This window comes from Scyliorhinus torazame, chromosome 21 (genome assembly GCF_047496885.1).
Source record: "Scyliorhinus torazame isolate Kashiwa2021f chromosome 21, sScyTor2.1, whole genome shotgun sequence".
Lineage (NCBI taxonomy): Eukaryota > Metazoa > Chordata > Chondrichthyes > Carcharhiniformes > Scyliorhinidae > Scyliorhinus > Scyliorhinus torazame.
The window spans coordinates 125,128,145-125,150,598 of NC_092727.1; the positions used below are offsets into that span (position 1 = coordinate 125,128,145).

General features: G+C 48.0%; 1 protein-coding gene across 16 annotated transcripts in view; it reads left to right on the forward strand.

Moving 5' to 3' along the window:
• Positions 1-22,454, forward strand: part of srcin1a (SRC kinase signaling inhibitor 1a) — a 685,230-nt gene that overhangs the window by 247,587 nt on the left and 415,189 nt on the right. For all 16 annotated transcript variants that reach the window (XM_072487470.1, XM_072487474.1, XM_072487473.1 and 13 more), the window contains one exon: positions 10,146-10,429. In XM_072487470.1, coding sequence (XP_072343571.1) covers positions 10,146-10,429 — 284 coding nt within the window. The remainder of the gene's footprint in view (positions 1-10,145; positions 10,430-22,454) is intronic.

Here is a 22,454-nt window from a genome sequence, read left to right on the forward strand (position 1 = left end):
ATCTCTCTCCGCTTTTCTCTAAGAAAAGCCATACAATGGAGTTATGATTATCTAAAGAGCAATGATCTAAGGAGACTAGAGAAATGAAAAGAGGTTTCCAGCTGGTCGAAGGGTGTGAGAACAAAGGACTGTTTAGTAGACAGATAGAACTCAGAGGAAAGCTGAAATGCCAGAAGGACATCGGATGTGGTTTTCAGGTTTGTAACATTGTACTATAGCCTGTGGAATGTGAATTGAAATACCTGTAGAAATTGGTGTCTGGACATCAAGTGTGTAAAAGCAGTCAAGACAAAGAAATCCTAAGAGGCATTGGTGTGAAATTTGGAGTGGATTCGCTGGTAGGAATGGAATGGAAGCTCAGTTCAAAAGAGACCCTTGGAAAATGTGGAGTGGATTTTGCAAAGCAACTTGTAAATGGAAAGCTTTATTGCGAATTAATAATGTTTTAAATCCATGTTTTGGGGAGTGGAGTTTGGAAACTCTCATGTGCCAATCATCTGGGCAGGTTCTGTGGACAAATCTACACTCAGTAACTTGGGTTTAGAGTAGGGTGTGTTTTTGACCACAGCCAAACTTTAAAAAGAGACTTTGTGTGATAATGAGACCATGGTAGCTTCAAATGTACTGAGTTATCCGTATTAATCTTCAAACCTGTGTGTCATTGTTAACCTAAGGAAGGCAGTAAGGGAATAGTGTATTATAATCCAATTTTTCCATACTTAAGAGTTTTTTTTGTTGTTAAAACTAAGTAGGGGTCCTGTGACTCTGTTCTTCTATGTTTGAATTTTTTAAGTATAAGTTTCATCTTCTGAACCAGGGTTCCATCCTGGGATCTTCCCATTCAGTTATAACATCAACTGGGATCGTAACAAAAGTCATTTTCATAGAAACTTTAAACGCTTTTATAATGATATTGTCTCTCCTTATCTATTGAGGAGAGATTCTTCAAACCTACCTCAGCAAATTAGAACATAGAACATACAGTGCAGAAGGAGGCCATTCGGCCCATCGAGTCGGCACCGACCCACTTAAGCCCTCACTTCCACCCTATCCCCATTACCCAATAACCCCTCCTAATCTTTTTGGTCACCAAGGGCAATTTAGCATGGCTAATCCACCTAACCTGCACAACTTTGGACTGTGGGGGGAAACCGGAGCACCCGGAGGAAACCCACGCAGACACGGGGAGAACGTGCAGACTCTGCACAGAGAGTGACCCAAGCCGGGAATCGAACCTGGGACCAAGGCGCTGTGAAGCCACAGTGCTATCCACTTGTGCTGCCGTGCTGCCCCTCTGCTTAAAGACAGACTACCGTCTACTTAAAGACAGACTTAAAAAATATGTTGCTCTATTAAAAGTTTGAAATCGCTTTCATAAAAAAAAGGAACAATTGGATGTAAACAAGAAAGATATTGGGGCATATTTAAGTACATTATGACCACATATAGACTCACAATGTGGATAATAAAACCATTAAATAATAGTGAATAGTAAGGACACATCTAAGAGGAGGAACTAATTAAAAAGTAACGCCCATTACTGCTAAAGAATGATGTCATCTGGTTTAGAAAGATGTAACTGGTCCAATCTCCTTTCAGAAAATTAGGAATATTGTAGAAGGGTACTGGGAGCATCCCTCAATGTTTCTCTGGCAGTCGAAGAGTTGGATATTGTAAAGCAGACAGCTTTTCTGTCCAACTGCCCCAACTGCATTTCACGCAGGATTCAGGTAAAACATTACTTTTAATACTGATGGGTATTCTTACATTAATATTAGCTGAGGCATTGTAATTTAAAAGTTTATTGGATTCTGTATTTGAACTAATGCTGCGACATGCTTATCCACTTTCGAGTGTTAAATAATGCTGGAATAAACTTGTAAATAAGTTGGTACAGTATAACATCTCTTGTAGTCTTCTGCATTCAGTATAAGAACCAACTTCTCTTGTATTTTCTGAAAGTGGGAATATACAATTTTTGAAGATAGACCCCCAGACCCTTACAATATCTGGGTAGTTATAACTTGGCTAACAAATTATTTGATAGGATGTCTGGGGAAAGGTAATATCTCTTAAGAGTCGCTCTTCTTGAGGGAGACATGGCTCACGTTCTCAGACCCAAGATAAGTGTCTGCGTGAAGTTGCTGCCTTGAACTCAGGTGGGGGTGTTTGTTGATTATAGATAGTCTATGTTTGGGGCTGGAGTTAAAATCCACTTCAGTTTATTGAGCGTTTTATACAGTTTTTAAAAATTTGTTTACAGGATGTGGGCGTCGCTGGTTAGACCAGCATTTATTGCCCATCCCTAGTTGCCCTTCAGAAGGTGGGGGTGAGCTGCCTTCTTGAACCGCTGCAGTCCTTGAGGTGTAGGTACACCCACTGTGCTGTTAGGGAGGGTGTTCCAGGATGTTGCCTCAGCGACAGTGAAGGAACGGCGATATATTTCCCAGTCAGGTGGTGAATGACTTGGAGGGGAACATGGAAGTGGTGGGGTTCCCAGGTATCTGCTGCTCTTGTCCTTCTACATAGTAGTAGTCGTGGGTTTGGAAGTTACTGTCTAAGGGACCTTGGTGAGTTACTGCAGTGCAACTTGTAGATGGTGCACACGGCTGCCACTGTCAGTCGGTGGTGCAGCGTAGGAATGCTTTTGGGTGTTCTCGCAGAGATTCCCTGCTGTAATACATTAGACCTGAACCCATTTTCTGTCTGCTTTTAGGGATTTGTAAACATGCATTCCAAGGTCCCTTTGCTCCTCTACACATTGCAGTATCCTATCGTTTATTGCGCATTCCCTTGTTTTGTTTGTCCACGTCACTCCCCATTATCAGGAAAGGCTTGGACTCTTTTCCCTCGAGAAAAGAATGCTGATGACCTGACAGGATATACATCGCAAAGAAGGGTCAGCAATATAGGATAGTTATTCAACGTTCAAACAGGGATTCAGGAGAAATGTCTGTACCCTAAGAGTAATGTGAATGGCAAACTAGCTGCCACAGTGAATGGTTCGGACAAATAACAGAGGGGAAGCTGGTTAAACATATGAGAGAGGAAGGAATAGAAACGTATGTTGATAGGATTAACATCAGAAGGTGGGGAGAGACTGGTATGGAACACAAACACCTGGTTGGATCAATTGTGCCAAATGGCCTATTTCTAAGCAGTAAATACTGTGTAAATATATATCTGAGTTTTATTTAATGCAGTATTATGTAATTGTATTTGTATCCAGCAGATGGAGCTGAACCTTTTACCCATCCATTCACAGGATGTAGGCATCGCTGGCAACCATAGAATTATCATAGAATTTACAGTGCAGAAGGAGGCCATTCGGCCCATCGAGTCTGCACCGTCTCTTGGAAAGAGCACCCTACCCAAGGTCAACACCTCCACCCTATCCCCATAACCCAGTAACCCCACCCAACACTAAGGGCAATTTTGGACTCTAAGGGCAATTTAGCATGGCCAATCCACCTAACCTGCACATCTTTGGACTGTGGGAGGAAACCGGAGCACCTGGAGGAAACCCACGCAGACACGGGGAGGATATGCAGACTCCGCACAGACAGTGACCCAAGCCGGAATCGAACCTGGGACCCTGGAGCTGTGAAGCAATTGTGCTAACCACAATGCTACCGTGCTGCCCTAATGCAATACAGCATTTGTTGCCCGTCCCTAGTTGTCTTTGGGGAGGTGGTGTCGAGCTGCTTTCTCAAACTGCTGCGGTATGTGCCCACACCCACCATGCTATTGGGGAGGGAAGTTCCAGCATTTTGATCCAGCAACAGTGAAGGAGCAGCGATATAGCCTAAGGTCAGGATGGTTGCGACTTTGGAGAGGAGCTTGAAGCTGGTGGGTGTTGGCATGTGCCTGCTGCTCCTTTCCTTCCAGTTGGTGGAAGCCGCAGATTTGGAAAGTGTTGGCGGGTGAGACTTGGCCGGCTGCTGCAGTGCAGCCGGTCGATGGGGCACACTGCTACTACTGTGCATCAGTGGTGAATGTTAACGGTGGTGGTTGGGGTGCTGATCAAGTGGGCTGCTTTGTCCTGGAGCTAATTCCTGGTTGGAATGTACAGGACCTGGAAAGGTTACTGGGGTCCGGGTTGAATCAGTGGTTTCTGTGGCAGCTAATTAAAACACAGATAAAAAGAAAACTGTTTCAATTTAATTGAGTATAATTCAATCCAATTCCACCACACACAATTACCAGCTGCTACCCTAAAGATGTTCATTCTCGGGTTATTAACCCTGGTCTCCACAAATTAAATGTGAATCTCTAGGACAACCCAGGAAATAAAATCATATGATTCATTAAAGAGTCAAGTTTGCATAAATCGTCTTTGAATGGTTTTGTTCATAAAAATCAAGGTCAACGATCAACCAATCGGGTAATGAGAATCTTCTATTGGTGTGGGAAGTCAGGGCTGGACTTGTTGGGTGACCAATCGCAGGAGCGTGAGAGGGTGAGGTGGCTGTAGGAAGGGGGTCATGTGCTGATAGCTACAGGAAAGACTTGGAATTGTGTGACCGGTGGGGGGGGGGGGGAATAAGGATGGGGTGGGCGGCATAGTAGCACAGTGGTTAGCACTGTGGCCTCATAGCACCAGGGTCCCAGGTTTGATTCCCGGCTTGGGTCACTGTCTGGGCGGAGTCTGCACGTTCTCCCCGTGTCTGCGTGGGTTTCCTCCGGGTGCTCCGGTTTCCTCCCACAAGTCCTGAAAGACGTGCTTGTTAGGTGAATTGGACACTCTGAATTCTCCCCCCGCGTACCCGAACAGGCGCCGGAATGTGGCGACTTGGGGCTTTTCACAGTAGCTTCATTGCAGTGTTAATGTAAGCCGACTTGTGACAATGAAGATTATTATTATTATAAAGGAGCCGAAATGTGTCCATTGTTTTGCTCCCACCCAACCCTGTAATGGTCTGACACCCCATTCCTGCCCCCTCCACCCATTTTTCCAGCAACTGTTGCCCCATACCCTGAAAGTCCCTCCCAGAGCTCCCCCTGACCCACATTGCCAGCCCCCAAACCCCCCGTCCTCTTTTCAATGTTGAATGTTGTTGCTTCCTCCTATCTTCCCAGACTAAATGATCTCAATCTTGCTGTACTGGACTCAGCTGTTACAGTCTCCATGAGGGCTGCCGCAGGAATGTGAATTGCCGTACAGACCTTGGATACATGTGAATAATATGTTTCTCTTCGCCTATTTAACATAAATCAATTCTCTTATCTTCAACATGCCCACAGTAATATCTGTCTGCTGTGTCAGCCCTTTCTCACTGCTCTGTCCCCTTGCTCTACCTTAATTCATAATTCTCAATATAGCCTCAACTTCTATTGTTTTTGTAAATTTAGAGAAACCAATTCTTTTTTTCCATTTAAGGGGCCATTTAGCGTGGCCAACTCACCAATCCTGCACACCTTTAGGTTGTGGGTGTGAGACCCACGCAGACACGGGGAGAATGTGCCCACTCCAAATGCACAGTGACCTGGGGCCAGGATCGAACCGGGTCCTCGGTGCCGTGAGGCAGCAGTGCTAACCACTGCGCCACCGTGCCACCCAAATTCTATTATTTCAATGCCAAATGGCTCTGGTGCGACGAGAGAAATCTCCTGAAGACATGCGTTCTATGAAATCCTGCTACTGTAATAAAGGACATACATAACAGGACCAAGGAAACCATGGCCTGGTTTTGCATAATGGACTTGTGTTAACCTTTGTGACTGTGACTCAAGGAAATCAAGTGACAAGGTGGGAGGGTGGTTAGCACTGCTGCCTCACAGCGCCAGGGTCCCAGGTTCAATTCCGGCCTTGGGTGACTGTCTGTGCGGAATTCCCACGTTCTCCCCGTGTCTGTGTAGGTTTCCTCCGGGTGCTCCAGTTTCCTCCCACAGTCCAAAGATGTGCAGATTAGGTAGATTGGGCCACGTTAAATTGCCCCTTGGTGTCAGGTTAGGTGGGGTTACTGGGATAGGGGAGTGGGGTCTGGGTGGGGTGCTCTTTTGGAGGGTCGGTGCAGATTCGATGGGCAGAATAGCCTTCTGCTCCACTGTAGGGATTCTATGATTCCATGGTTGGGATTTGTGGAACGGAATGCATTAACCTGTTCTGATGTGTGGGCGGAAAAAGAATATGGGCGGGAAATGGAAAAGCAAAATACCAAGAATGCTGAAAATCTAAAATCAAAGCAGAAAATCCTGGAAATACACAGCGAGCCAGGTAGCATCTGAGGGGAGAGAAATAGAGTTTGAAAATTAAAAAAAAAAAATTTCAAGTACCCAATTCCAATTAAGGGGCAGCTTTTCGCATGGCCAATCCACCTACCCTTGCACATCAAACACGGGGAGAATGTGCAAACTCCACACAGACAGTGAGAGAGAAATAGAGTTAATGGCCGGGATTCTCCGGGTCAGTCTCGCGCCCCGACGCTGGCTTCCCCATTCTCCGGCGCCGTTTTACGGGCGCTGGCGGGATAACCGCCACACCGGTCGGGGGCCATTGACAGCGCCCCCCCCCACCCCCGGCAATTCTCTGGGCAACGATGGGCCGAGTGGCCGACAAGTTTGGCCAAGTCCCACCAGCGTGGATTACTCACCTCCCACACGGCAGGACCTGGAAGGTGAGTGTGCGGGGGCCGTCCTGGGGGGTGGGGGGGGGGGGGGGGGGGGGTGCGGGGATCCGATCCTGGCGGGGGGCCCCCACGGTGGCCTGGACCGCGATCGGGGCCTATCGATCCATGAGGATCTACTTTACTCCACGCCGGGCTCCTGTAGGGCTCCGCCATATTGTCCGAGGGCCGGCGCGGAGAAGGGAACCCCCGCGCATGCGTGGAAATACGCCGGCCGTTCCGCGCATGTGCGGGAGTACGCTGGCCGTACCGCGCATGTGCGGGAATACGCTGGCCAGACCGCACATGCACAAACTCGCACGGGCCGTTCCACGGGCAGCTGCGGGAACCACTCCAGCGGCAACCTAGCCCCCTAGAAAGGTGAGAATTCCTCAGTTTCGGGGGCCGTTGACACCGGAGTCGTCCGCACAGGTTTTCACCCCGGCGTGGGGACATAGCCCCATTTTTAGAGAATCCCGCCCAATGCTTCTGGTGGATGATCTGTCATCAAAACTCTGGTCATCAGTCTGAAAGGTTAATTCTGTCTCATTGCCAATCCATGCTGCCTGACTTGGTATATTCTGCTTTTCTTCCATATAAATGGACCTGGATCAGCCAAGAAACAACCAAGTCACCAGCCGATGAAAGGAAAGGTTAATATTCATGTCGACCCCTTCGTTGAGTCCAGGGGAAATGTTTCCATCTTCACCTCACCTCCGAGGATATTAATTTTCAGGATTTTTTAAGATGATATTTTCAGCCTTTCTCGCTGTTCCTTCCTATCAGGTTCGGATGAATAGATCACGAGCCAGCTCTGTGTAAGGCAGACTTAACCTCATCTTTACAAGTGGACATGGGCTAAAACATGGTTTGATTTCCCGCAGGGATTGTGAATGTATCCAGTTCACAGCAGATCTTCTATTTCTGGGAAATGGTAGGGATCGCCCAGCTCCAACCACTAATAGAACATTCGAGATGCAGGAGGGAGGGTTTTACACGTGAAAATTATAGGGCAGCAGAGCTGGGCAGGTTTGTGGCTGGTTTAATATTAGACCAGGAGTGGATATGGTAAGGGGAAGAGAGAGATGTGTGCCAGTAAATGGTGTTACATGAGGCTTGTGAGTGCATCTATTTGCGAGAGGATTTATATTTAGTCAGCAATTTACACCCACAATTATATGTAAAAGGAGACTTGATTTAGCTTGAAACAAAATATCAGCGAGAAGTGAATGATGGACAATGACGATAGTAGGATGTTCCAAAGTGATGCTGGAACCGGGATCAGGAGTCAGTTTGGTGAAGCCTCTCCTTCCCCATTGGGAAGGGATATTCTGCTTGGAGATCTTTCTCTCGGCTCCCTTTGCACAATCTGAACATTTCCCCTGAGGGCAGTGACTCCACTGTGATCCACCAGTCAGTCCATCAATTTGTCAAAGCAGATTGACGTTATGAGCGCCACACCAAGTCCTGGTAGTTGGAAGAGCGAGCAGACATCAGGTAGAAGATGGGTGTCCACCATTCATTCCAACACACCTCAGGGTGTCTCAGTGTTTGACAGCAAATTAAATACATTTGAAGTGTGTTCACTGCTGTAATAGAATCATGGACCACAGAAAGAGGCTATTCAGCCCATCAGGCCTGTGGCAGTTCTCTGAAAGAGCTATCCGATTAATCCCATTCCCCTGCAAATATTCCCTTTTAAGCATTTGTTCAATTCCCTTTCAAGAATTGCTATTCAGTCTGCTTCCTTCCACCCTTTCAGGCAATGCATTCCAGATCACAATAACTTGTTCACAGAATCACAGAATTGTTACAGAGAGTGAGGAGGCCATTTGGCCCATACTGGCTGCACCGGCTCTCCAAACAAGAATCATGACTTTGTGCCACTCCCCTGTCTTTCCCCTGTACCCCTGCCCATTGTTGCTACTCAGATAATCATCTGATGCCCTCTTGAAAGCTTCGATTGAACCTGCCTCCACCACACTCCCAGGCCGTTCATTTCAGACCCCAACCACTCGTTTGCTTCTTTTGAAAATCACGTTCCACGTTAAATCTGTGCCGCCTTATTCTCGATCCTTTTACAAGGTGGAGCAGTTTCTCTCTGTCTACTCCATCCAGTGCAGGGCAGCATGTGGTACAGGGGTTAGCTCTGGGACTGCGGCGCTGGGGATCCGGGTTCGAATCCCGGCCCTGGGTCACTGTCCGTGTGGAGTTTGCACATTCTCCCTGTGTTTACGTGGGTTTCGCCCCCACAACCCAAAGATGTGCAGGTTAGGTGGATTGGCCACGCTAAATTGCCCCTTAATTGGAAAAAAATAATAATTGGGTACTCTATCCAGCCCCCTCATGATTTTGAACATCTCTATCAAATCTCCTCTTAGCCTTCTTCTCTCCAAGGAGAACAGTCCCAACCTCTCCAATCTATCCTCAGAATCAAAGCTTCTCTTCACTGGAAACATTTCTGTACTGTCTCCAATGCGTTCACATCCTTCCTATAGTGTGGCTCCCAAAACGTTACACAATATTCCAACTGAGGTTTAACCAGTATAAATTCAGCATAACCTCCTTGCTCTTGTAATCTACGCCCTATTGATAAAGCCCAGCATACTGTATGCTTTATTAAAGGCTCTCTCCACCTGTCCTGTCACCGTCAATGATTTCTACACATATATACTCAGGACCCTCTGCTCCTGCACCAACTTAAGAATTGTACCCCTTATTTTATATTGTCTGTTGTGTAAAAAATATTTGCTTCACCTCCTCCTCTGGCATTTTTGCCATGTTACTTAAATCCATGAATACCTTGCGCCAGTGGAAACAGTTCCTCCCTCGCTACCCTATCAAAACCCTTCAGAATTTTCAACACTTTTACTAAATCTCCCCCTTAACCCTCTCCAGTCCAAGGAGAATAATCCCAGCTTCTCTTGTCTCTCCTCTCTCCGCATAACTACAGTCCCTCATCCCTCGTGTCTTTCCCGTAAATTCCTCGCACCCTCTCTGAGATCTTGACAGCCTTCCTCTCCGTGTGTTGCCCAGAATCAGGCTGGATGCTTCCTTCAGCTCAGATTTAAGACCATAAGACATAGGAGTGGAAGTAAGGCCATTCGGCCCATCGAGTCCACTCCGCCTTTCAATCATGGCTGATTTCAACTCCATTTACCCGCTCTCTCTCCATAGCCCTTAATTCCTCGAGAAATCAAGAATTTATCAACTTCTGTCTTAAGGACACTCAACATCCCGGCCTCCACCGCCCTCTGTGGCAATGAATTCCACAGACCCACCACTCTCTGGCTGAAGAAATTTCTCCTCATCTCTGTTCTAAAGTGACTCCCTTTTATTCTAAGGCTGTGCCCCCGGGTTCTAGTCTCCCCTGCTAATGGAAACAACTTCCCTACGTCCACCCTATCTAAGCCATTCATTATCTTGTACGTTTCTATTAGATCGCCCCTCAACCTCCTAAACTCCAATGAATATAATCCCAGGATCCTCAGACGTTCAGTGTGCGTGTTGTTTAATGCATGCCCTCTTATTCTCCTTTAGATGCCGACAAATCCAGCTCGCACATGATCTCTGCAGATGATGCTGAATACCCCAGGGAGTATAGGACCCTGGGAAATGGAACTCGACGCTTTTCCAACGTGGGCTTGGTTCACACCTCTGAGAGACGGCACACGGTGATCGCAGCACAGAGCCTGGAGGCCCTCACTGGCATGCAGAAGTCGGACATGGAAAGGAAGAGGGAAGCCTTCCTTGATCACCTGAAGCACAAGTACCCTCACCACGCCACAGCAATCCGAGGGCAGCAAGAACGGCTCCGAGAGCAGGTACAACAACAACACTTACTTCTCACCGTATCAGATTGAAGAGGGGCCAGGAGCACTTGTACAGAAAAGTTAACAAATGAACTTTAAAGCAGGCTGTTATATTTTGAAACAACTTCAAAATGGAGACTAATTAGCACCAGAAAGTTAGCACTCTGGCCTTCATCTGGAATTCACATTTAATCCAGATTAGTGGGATAAAGCCTTCGCTCTCTCTCTTGCATTGTTAGAGCCCAAAGTGAAACAGGTTTAATGTAGAGTGAACCAGTTAATTGTGGCCGTGACTACTTCACACAAAAATGCTAATACCTGGGTCCTAAATCCTTCCACATTAGTCTGTGTAGGGAAGCCAGTGGAATAATGGATGCTCTTATTGAGGATATCCATTCAGATATATTGTCGGGTCACCCTTACCACAGTCTTTAATCCCTGTTGTAGCTGGCCTGGGAGTGCTGTTGTGGGTACATTAAATGTCCCTTTACTTGACGAAAATTAAAACCCTGAACCGCCCGACGGAAACTTGCATTTAAAGAACTTTCTTTTAAATCTAGAAAACCTTGACAAAGTGAATCAGAGAGATCTGATCGATGGTGACAGAACCAAAGGAGGTATCTGAAGAGAGGTGACCAGAACAATGCCTGAATCCCATCTCATAGCTGCTGTCAGAGTCTGTCTCCCGCAGATTGGTCCCTTCAGCCATCAGCAGAAGTGCACCAGATGAAGCTACCCCATCCCTAATAGACTTGCTGCCTGCCCATATCTGCTAGCGAAGCAAGGATGCTGTCACTGTTGCCAATGAAAACACCCAACAGCCTAGTCAAGGAGGCAAATGTTAAGGAAAGGAGGGATAATGGAAGGTAGATCCAGATTGTGGTTAAAGGCATGGCTGCCGGTGACAGAAGGTTTACGCACAAGAGGCCAAAGTTGGAGGAAGAGAGAGTTCTGGGGAGTTTGTCGGTCTGGAGGATGTTACCGAGATAAGGACAGGCAAGGCATTGAGGGAATTTAAATATGAGGCTGACCATTTAAAATTTGAGGTGTCGGAGTGGCCGGAAGCCAGTGTCGGTCATCAAGGACAGGACGGATGGGTTAACAGGACTTGGTGAAGGATAGAATATTGGCTGCAGAGTTCTGGGTATGGCTCACAGAGTCGTGAGGGAGGCGATCGGAGTCCTGTGTGATAGACCGAAGGAGAGGGAGGTCTGGAGGTCATCGGACCTTGAGGAGAGGGTGTCCCCAGTCAGAAAGGGTTTTCTGATGGAGGTGCTTGCTGCCCAAGATCCAACTATCTTTATTTATGCATGTCCTCCCCCACCTGAGCTGTCATCTGCCCACCAGCCTAAAAATTGAGTGGGAAATGTCCCTGAAGTGACCATTAAGTGACCACTTAGCGACCTTATATGGGACAAGATGGGGCAAGGGCAGCTTCCCGTACAAGGCCCTGCTTGCCTCAGCGTAAGATTGCTTCCAGGTCAGGGCGGATGGGAACCCAGAGGGAATCCCATCCGTGCTATTTCACGCACTGCCCCCACCCCTCACCCCTCTTCTCAGAACCTGCCGGGGAAGCATAAAATTATGGTCCAGTGCTGGATGATGCCTCTAATAGGGGCACCACATACATGAGGAGTAGGGATAGGCCAAGGATAAATCGCTAGGGGCCCCCAGTGATAATGGTGCAACGGTGGGAAGTGGAACCATTGTGGGAGATGCCTTGTCTATGTTAAGATAGGTAAGTGTGAGGGCAGCGCGGTGGCACAGTGGATAGCACCGCTGCCTCACGGCGCCGAGGTCCCAGGTTCGATCCCGGCTCTGGGTCACAGCAGGATTCGGTGTGGAGTTTGCACATTCTCCCCGTGTCTGCGTGGGTTTCGCCCCCACAACCCAAAGATGTGCAGAGTAGGCGGATTGGACACGCTAAGTGTGGAGTGCGATGGTCATGGACTCGGGGGGGCACTGGAATGTTGATGAAATTTGAAGAGGAAAGGAAGATTGGAGATCGAGATGCCACTTGGAAAGAGCAGAGAGGTTGGGTGGGTATTTTGAGAGGGTGGACGATTGTGAGAATAAGGGAACAGTACCTGAGGCCTGGAAACCATTTACGATGTCAGCAAGATTAGGGTTGAGGGAGCAACTTTAAAAACTTTCAGTTCCATCCCACACATAATACAGGTAATGGCACCAGGCTGGATATCGATACACAGATACATAGAAGATAGGAGCAGGAGGAGGCCTTTTGGCCCTTCGAGCCTGCTCCGCCATTCATCACCATCATGGCTGATCATCCAACTCAAAAAATAGATATCTTGGTTATTTTATACATTTGAAATTTAATCTTGTTGCATCAACTGCTTGCCTACTCAATTTGCTGATTCAGTCTATATAACAAAATGGTGATTTGAGTGTTGCCGATACTTTCCGATGCTGGAGTGATCGTCACTCCGTGATGCAACAGGTTTGTAGAATGATGCGCTCATCGTTGTCTCCAGGCCGGTGCACGGCCTCACCCCTCCCTCAGTCTCCAAACCCCTTCAGCTCCACATCCCTCGAGATATCAGCCTTCCTCCAATTCTTGTGTCTTGGGCATTCCCAATTTTAATCACTCAACCATTGGTGGTTGTTCCTAGACTCTAAACTCTGGAATTTCCTCCTTAGATCTCCCTATTTCTGTCTCTTCCTTTAAGACGCCCCTTAAAAAACTATCACTTTGGCCTGCCCCTAGTATCTCCTAATGTGGCTCAGGACCAGTTTTTTCTGGATAACCTTCCTGTGAACCACTTTACTAAATTAAAATTGCTCTATAAATGCAATGGGTGAGGACAGAATTGTGCACGGCTCATAGTCCTCGCAATCAAATACCTCAAACATAGGCATTAGCCATTTATTGAAGTGGCCAAAGAATCACTGAACGAGGGCATGACACGAGTTGTTTTTTTTAACCTGCATTTATATAGTACCTTTCATGGTCTCAGGAAGTTCTAAAGAGCTTTACGGCCATTGGGGCACTTTCTAAAATGCAGTTATTGCTGTAATGTAGGAAACACAGGAACCCATTTGAACACAGCAGGATTCGGCAAACAGCAATTTGACAGTTACCAGATTGCCTGTTGGTTGAGGGGTAAATATAGTCCAGAACACCAGTAAAGGCTTATCCTTGAAAAACGCAATGGGATCTTTACTATGTACCTAATAGGGAAAACCTGGGCCTCAGTTTAACATCTGATCCATACGGGAGGAGCTCCGAGAGTGCAGCATCCCTCAGTGTTACACTAGTAGTTTGGGTCCAGATTTTGTGCACAATTTAACTGACAAATTGCTGACTCAGAAGGTACCAATGAAAGCACGGCAGACACGTTTACTTGTGTGTTATTTGGCATGACTTGGGTGGCACTGTTGCTTCACAGCGCCAGGGTCCCAGGTTCGATTCCTGGCTCGATCACTGTCTGTGCGGAGTCTGCATGTTCTCCCCGTGTCTGCGTGGGTTTCCTCCGGGTGCTCCGGTTTCCTCCCACAAGTCCCAAAAGACGTGCTGTTAGGTAATTTGGACATTCTGAATTCTCCCTCCGTGTACCCGAACAGGTGCCGGAATGTGGCAACTCGGGGCTTTTCACAGTAACTTCATTGCAGTGTTAATGTAAGCCTACTTGTGACAATAATAAAGATTATTATTATAAATCAGCTGAGGAGACAATAATTTTAGAGTACCCAATTCTTTTTTGTTTTCCAATTAAGGGGCAATTTAGCGTGGCCAATCCACCTACCCTGCACATCTTTGGGTTGTGGGGGGCGAAACCCACGCAGACACGGGGAGAATGTGCAAACTCCACACGGACAGTGACCCAGGGCCAGGATTCGAACCCGGGTCCTCAGCACCGCAGTCCCAGTGCTAACCACTGCGCCACATGCTGCCCCTTGCTCAGGACACAATCAAAACCCATCATGGGACTCACATGACAATGAGATATTGGCAACTCCTTTCACTCTGTTGATGATATTTGAGCTCCTCGTATTGCCAGTGCCTAGCAATGTGATTCAGAGTATTGATTGTCGCACATTTCCCGCTGCGAAATGCCTGTGTATCTGATGCCAAGAATAAAGGTGAGACCTCGCTTACCTTCACCCGTCATCTGTGCAGCACAGGTGTGGTTCCTGCAACGTATGAGGTTGAAGAAGGACTCCTCTGCTGAGCTAGTGATGTATTCAGTGAGCAGACAGCTTCAGCACTTGCAAACGACAGCAGAGTTTCCACCGGTGGAGAGTGGCTGTCAACATTTTGGGATGACGTGATCTCAGTGAGGGTTCAGGTTGTCATTCGCAGTGTGAAGACAGAAACAGCCTTGACTGCTGAGCAGTCACGGAGACAGGAAAAGCGGGGGAGGAGAGGTGAAAACCAGGTGCACTGAAGACCCTCAGCCAAACTTAGAACAAGTCCATAACCCAGCACTCTTTATTATAGAATGATATAGCATAGAAGGAGGCCATTCAGTCTATTGTCCCTGTGCTGGCTATTTTGTTGTGTTATGCTGCTTCGGATAACACAGGCTGCTATTTGATGCAGTCTTAACTAAAGGATGCTCCAGACTCTGAAGTGAGTTCAACGTGTTTATTGAACTATTAACACAGTTCTCAAATGAGTTTGATTCTCTGCTCATCTAACTGTAGTAACTCAGTCTAACTGTACCAGCTTGCTCTAAGCCACGTGCTGGGGTGTGATGCTGCTGATCAACCCTGTCTCACTCTCTAGATGTCTGTCTGTGGAAAGAGGCAGGGTGTGAGTGCCTCATCCCTTTTATAGTGTTTATGTCATGCCCCCTTGTGGTGATGCCACCTCTGAGTGTCCTGACTGCCCATTGGTTGTGTCCTATTCTGAGTATTCATTGATTGCATGTTTGCATATCATGACAAGAAGGAGGCCATTCAGTCTATTGTCCCTGTGCTGGCTATTTGATACAGCTCTTTAAATCATAGCCTTTTAAATAGTTTCAATAGTTTCCTCTTACACATTTGTCCAATTGTTTTAATGGTTTACTGAGCACTGTGCTTGTCCTCGATGACAATAGGATTAGTTCAATATGTCGCTAACACAGACCAGGAAATGATAGGAGACACACTGGTGTATTAAGGAGGAATAGGTTTGGACACTTGAGCTGCCGGGGCTGCGAGTGAGGACGCCCACTGCTCTAGATGTGATGTTGGAAGCACAATGGGGATATTTCTGCAGGAACAGATTGGCTCTTTTGCTACAAGTGATCAGAGAATATTTTCCCGTTCTGATTATGATGTCACTGACAGGGAGTGACCAATCCAAACTCGCTTCTCTTTTTCGGCGGTCACTTGTTAACGAGTATGATCGTCAGGGTCGTGTTTCTGGTCACGGGTTCTTGCGTGGCTAATGATCCGGATCCTAGAGCTGCACACTTGGCAGGTGTTCCCAGGAGCTTGGATCGGTCCTTGGTCTCTAGATCGCTGGTATTCCTTCCTCAGGTTCCTTTCCCTGGCCTCCTCTTGCCATTGGTGTGTCGAACGATTGTGTCCCTTCCATCAGGAGCTTCCTCCAGGTAGGTCTCTTCCGAGTAAGGGTCTCCCAGGTGGTGAAGACTATGTTGCATTTCGAGGTAAGATTTCAGGGTGTCTTTGAAGCACTTCCTTTGTCCTTCTCTCATTCGGAAGCCTTCCTTGAGTTGGGCAAAGAAGGTTTGCTTTGGCAGTCGGGACTCTGACACATGGCCGGCCCAGCGGAGATGGTTTCAGATGATCATGTCATTGATGCAGATGCTCTTGGCTCCTGTAAGGACACTGATGTTAGTACAACTGTCCTCCCAGCTGATGCGGAGAATCCATCCCAGACAGTGTTGCTGGTATCTCTCCTGGGCCTTGAAGTGGTGTCTGTAAATAGTACAAGTATCTGAGCCACATAAAAGAGTTGGGTGGATGACCGCTTTGTACTCGAGGATCTTGATGTCAGCATGGATGTCGCGGTGTTCAAAGACTCTGTTCCTTAGGCGCCCGAAAGCAGCTCTCGCGGATTGGATACAATGTTGGATCGCCGCGTCGATGTCAGCCTCAGAGGAGAGGTGATTCCCAGGTTTGGATAAGGTTCCACGTTTGGTAAGGTTTCTCCATTCATCTTGGCGGAGGGAGAGACCGGATCTTTCCCAGGGGCTGGTTGGTAAAGGACTTGACTCTTCTTGCGGTTAAGGCTGAGACCCATCCTTTGGTGTGCTTCCACGAAGGTGTCAAGCGCGGCTTAGAGATTCTGTTCTGAGAGAGTAGAGATGCCGATGTCATCCACATACTGAAGTCCCTCGGGCGATGTCAGTATCGTTTTCTTCCTGGATTTCAAATGATTGAGGTGGGAAGGTTTTCCGTCCATCCTGTAGACGATGTCCACTCCACAGGGAAGCTTGCTCTTGACAAGGTGAAGGATGATGAAGATGAACAAAAGGGTGGGGACGATGACCCATCCCTGCTTGACTCTTGTCTTAACGTCAAAGGTTCCTGTCTTTTTCCATTAGCAAGGACTGTCGGCGACATTGTTACTATAGCCTGGGCTAGTCTGCGAGCAATCCCAGCCCCAATTTACCCAGAGTAATAAAAACACAGGTGACATTAACTCGTAATGTTAAAAATACCGTAAGTCTTTGATCATTGGCTGCCCAATAACTAGTCATCGTCCAGTTAGATTCTTTCTGTCTAGGCCTCCAGTTGGATGTCTTTACTTTCAGTTTGTAATGGTTTTCATTGCAGATTCATCAGGATCTCGACAGTTCTCTGCAGACTCAGAAACAGCAGGCAGGAAACATTTGGGAGAAAGAGAGACAGAGAGAGCAACACACAGCCTCTCCCCTCAGCATCTAGGAGCTTTCTGCTGGTTCCTCTGAAAACAAACCCCTCCTGATAGCACCCAATCACTGTCTGTTGCCGGGCAGAATATGGTCCCTGGTCAATCCATCGGCCACCAGCCAATCAAACTTCAGCTCTTTCCAGTTTTCCTCCACTCTATTAGAATGGACACTTTGAAGATTTTGGAAAGACATTGTTGGAAGTTCATTAGCATGCTTGAATCTTGAAGCCGCTCAAGATTCATCTGTTTTATGCGCTGTTTCTTCATCTTCCGCTGCTTCCGATGGAGTTTGATGGACATAGAGGAGCGGATGAGCCGGTGGTCTGTCCAACAGTCATCGGTACTGGTCATCGCTTTGGTGATGGGGACATCCTTTTGTCTCGGGATCGGGCGGTGACAACGTCAATCATGTGCCAGGGCTTTGATTGTGGGTGTCTCCAGGAAGTCTTGAACTTGTCTTTTTGGCAGGACAGTGTGTTAGTGATGGCAGGCGGTGTTCCGCGCATGTGGCGAGCAGGAGAACCTAGTTAGAGTTCCAATTCCCAAGTCCTTCCTTTCCGATAGTCCCTTTCCAGATTTGGGAGTCCTTTCCGATCCTGGCATACAAACTCCCACACTTGCCCTGGACAGCTACTCTTGGGACAGTGAAGAAGGAACATGCCATGAAACCTCATGTTCGCTCACCTGTAATTGCTTGATGTTGGTAACTGTTGACATTGGAATATGGCCAAAGGTCATGCTCAAGAAAGATTTGCGGAATGTTAATTTGTGCCCAGCACGGGATTTTTAACTGAATCCAGATAAACTATTTACTTCAACTCCATTTACTCACTTTGGTCCATATACCTAGTGATCCAGAGATCTGTTGTTCTTGCTACGATCCCATCCCAGTTGATGTTATATCAGGACAGGAAGATCCCAGAATGAAACCCTGACTCAAAAGAGCGTAAATTTTCCTCTTATTTTATAAAACATGGAGTCACAGGATCGCTAATTAGTTTCAACAAGGAAAACGTTTATAAAACATGAAAAGTTGGGTTCTTATACAGTACTCCTTTATTCCCCCTTTGCTCAACAAATACACACAGATTTAAAGATTAACATGGATTACAAAATACATCTTAATAATAGAATTTACAGTGCAGAAGGAGGCCATTCGGCCCATCGAGTCTGCACCGGCTCTTGGAAAGAGCACCCTACCCAAGGTCAACACCTCCACCCTATCCCCATATCCCAGTAACCCCACCCAACACTAAGGGCAATTTTGGACACTAAGGGCAATTTATCATGGCCAATCCACCTAACCTGCACATCTTTGGACTGTGGGAGGAAACCGGAGCACCCGGAGGAAACCCACGCAGACACGGGGAGGATGTGCAGACTCCGCACAGACAGTGACCCAAGCTGGAATCGAACCTGGGACCCTGGAGCTGTGAAGCAATTGTGCTATCCACAATGCTACCGTGCTACAATTGTCTCATTTACACAATGTCCCCTTGAACACCTAGATAGCTGTGGTCAAATACACACTCCACTCTGAACCCCAAGTGAATGTCTGTAGGTTTCTCCTCAGAATCCTCCCAGATGAAGATCATTCTCCGGTATCCGGCGGACGGGCCGTATCGGTGCCAAGGAGCGGCGTGAAACACTCCGGCGTCGGGCCGCCTGGAAGGTGCGGAATCCTCCGCACCTTTAGGGGCTAGGACGGCACTGGAGTGATTGGCGCCGCGCCAACTAACGCCGAAGGGCCTCAGCCGGCTGGCGCGAGTTGCCGCATGCACAGGAGCACCAGCGTGTCCCCAAAACCGCTGCCGTGATTCCTGCGCATGCGCAGTGGGTTTCCTCTCCGTGCCGGCCATGGCAGAGCTTTACAGTGGCTGGCGCGGAGGGAAAGAGTGCCCCCATAGCACAGGACCGCCCGCAGATCGGTGGGCCCCGACTGCAGGCCAGACCACCGTGGGCCCCCCCCCCCCCCCGGGCCAGATCCCCTCGCGCCCCCCCCGAAGACTCCGCAGGCCGCCCGCAGAGCCAGGTCCCACCAGTAAGAACCTTGTGTAATTCACGCCGGTGGGACAGGCTGAAAACGTGCGGCCGCTCGGCCCATCGCGGAGCAGAGAATCGCCGGGGGGGGGGGGGGCGCTGCCAACGGCCCCCGACTGGCGCGACGCGATTCCCGCCCCCGCCAAAAAAACGGCGGCAGGCAGCACGGTGGCACAGTCGTTAGCCCTGTTGCCTCACGGCGCCGAGGTCCCAGGTTCGATCCTGGCTCTGGGTCACTGTCCGTGTGGAGTTTGCACATTCTCCCCGTGTTTGCGTGGGTTTCGCCCCCACAACCCAAAAACGTGCAGGGTAGGCGGATTGGCCACTCTAAATTGCCCCTTAATTTGAAAAAACAAATCGGGTATTCTAAATTTATAAAAAAAGAAAAAGAAAAAATGGCGCCGGATAATTCGGCAGCCGGTGTCGGGGCGGCGGGGCGGGATTCACGCCGCCCCCCGCAATATCCGGCCCGGCGGGAGGTCGGAGAATCCCGCCCCAGATAAGAGTTTTCAAACTCCACTCCCATAAAACACGCTTTAAATCTTCTCTCATAATCACGTATTCTCTTAGCAGTTTGAATTCTGAAATCCATTCCAGGTTTTACAAATGACTCTTTAAATGCAAGTTTCAGCTCCATTTTCAAAAGCGAATCCAGTCCAGAATTATACACCACCCCCTTTGAGGTTTCTTTCGTCTTAACTGCTTTTACGCAAAATTTGAGATCTAGCCATCAATTTCCATAGTTATTTCAACTCACGTTCCACAGGTTGTAGTAAAATCTCACCAACCTGAAAATCACATCAGATGTCTTTCTGGTGTCTCAGCCTTCTTCTCAGCTCTGTCTGTCTTTACTGAACAGTTCTCTGTTCTGGCACATTTAACCTCTAACTTCTTGGAAACTTCTCTTCATTTCTCTAGTTTCCATAGCTAGCTGCTCTTCAGATCTCTGCACTTGCTTTCCTAGCCCTTACTCCATGGTATGTTTTTTCTTCTGACAAAGCTGAAGGAGATGTTCCCTCCATAGCCTCCCAAACAAACTGCCCCCAGGAGAGCTGTGAGAGTTAGGGTGAGAGGTGAGGTGTGAGAGGTGCCTTCTCTCTCACTACCTATCCCAACCTCCCACAATTTCAGCTAAAACTAAAACTTAAAAGCTTCTCGACCTTAAAAGGTCCCAGTTTCTAAGCAAGTCCCACATGCTTATTTCTTTTATTTATTCTTTACCCCGTAGCCCCTTCTAAGCACAATAGAAGCACAGTTGGAGCTTAACCAACCCTCAAACATACAAACACTTGTGTCCTGCATGAATCCAACTTTGGTTTTACCCTTCCAGCCATAGAAACGTGAAAATAAGCCCACTTAAATCTAAACCGTAATGTTTACCAATATTACTGCCTTAAAACGACATTTGTTTTTCTAACACCCTCAGCCTTGGCAGTTTCAGTGAATGAAGAATTTGCAACCTTGATCTCCTGAATTTATCCAGCTGCTCGTACAGATTTTTATTTTGCTCTATCACTCCATATGATAGGAAGGGGAGCGGGCCATTCAGCCTCAGCTGTCTGTTTGGCCATTCAATTGGATTGTCACTGATTTGTACCAACCGTGATGTGATCCTAACCTATGTTGTGCCTGGCGCACTTCCCGCTATTCTCCGGGGAACAGCAGGAGAGCCCCCAAACGGGGTTCGGGCCAGGCACCGAGGATAGCATGACGCTCCCGGCCCATAGCAGCCAACGTAATCTGGTTCACTGGGCATGCACAGACTTGCATATTTAAATTAGTCTTTCAACTCATTTAAATAAGCTCCGCCCATTGAAGCCAGAGTCTCCCAGCCCCCGGGATTCACCATCCCGCAGGCACAGCAGAATCAGCACTGGTTGCCAAAGGGGAAACCGTGATGTGGAGGCCATGCTGTGGTGAGGAGGGGGGGGGGGGGCAGAGGCCATTGGAGCCCCCGGGTAGCCAGGGACAGGGCAGGCACCCTGGCATGGCCTCCTGGCACCTTGGCAGTACCAGAGTTCCAGGAAGCAGGGCCTGAGAGAGGGTCATGGTTATGAAGCGGGGGAATTGAGGAGGGGCCTGAGGGGGGCCAAGAAGGCAGCGGGGAGCCTGAAGGGGATGCATGGAGGGAGGGGGTTCTGATGGGGGAAACATGGAGAGGGGTCTGAGGAGGGATTATGAAGCTGGTGCCTGAGGAGGCGCATGGAGGGGGGGGGGGGCTAAAAAGGGAGAGGCTGGAAAGGGGTGAGCCTTAAAGGGGGGGAGGGGGAGTCCTTCAGCGACCCCGGGGGGCCACGCTGTATAAACGATGTCCCGATCTCTGAGGAGAGACACACCATGACGGGCTGGAAGATCTCAGCCTATGTCTCCTGACATCAGAGGAACTGTTTCTCTCTGTCTACCCTGTCAACTTTGTAAATCATCTTAAACACCTCAATTAGATGATCTCTTAATATTCCATAATCAAGGGAATTAATGCCTCTCCTATGTAGAATGTCATCATAATTGAACCATTTTAATTCTTTCAGCTGCCAATCTCATGATTCACCTGGAAAATTAATTCTCAATGGGTGGGATTTTCACCCCCCACTCCCTCCCGGATGATCCCGCTGACATGAAGGACCAGAAGATTCAGCTCATTAATGTGTGCCCTCACTACCGTTGGACTAAAGTTGAATTTCCGCCCCCCCCACCCCCGGCCACAAATATGGTTTTATTTTAATAAAATATGCATTCATAAAAAATGGACACTGAAACAACATGATCTCATTCGTTGATCCAGCAGGGACAGTACTCCCATAAACACACCTCTCAAGTGGCAGAGCAAATATAGAGCCTAAGGTATATATTTTTTTTAAATAAACAATTTTATTGAGGTATTTTTGGTATATAAAACAATGTCATTGTATAGTACCGTACAAAAGGAAAAGCAAATAACACATAGTGCAAACCATGACTCCATTCGCGCAAGGACCTGCCTAAACCACCCCCTACTCTACATTAACCCCCCCCCCCCCCGCTGACGATTAATTCTCCGCGAACAAGTCAATGAATGGCTACCCCCTCCGGGCGAACCCCGATAGTGAACCTCTCGAGGCGAACTTAACCTTTTCTAGACCGAGAAAGCTCGCCATGTCCGATAGCCAT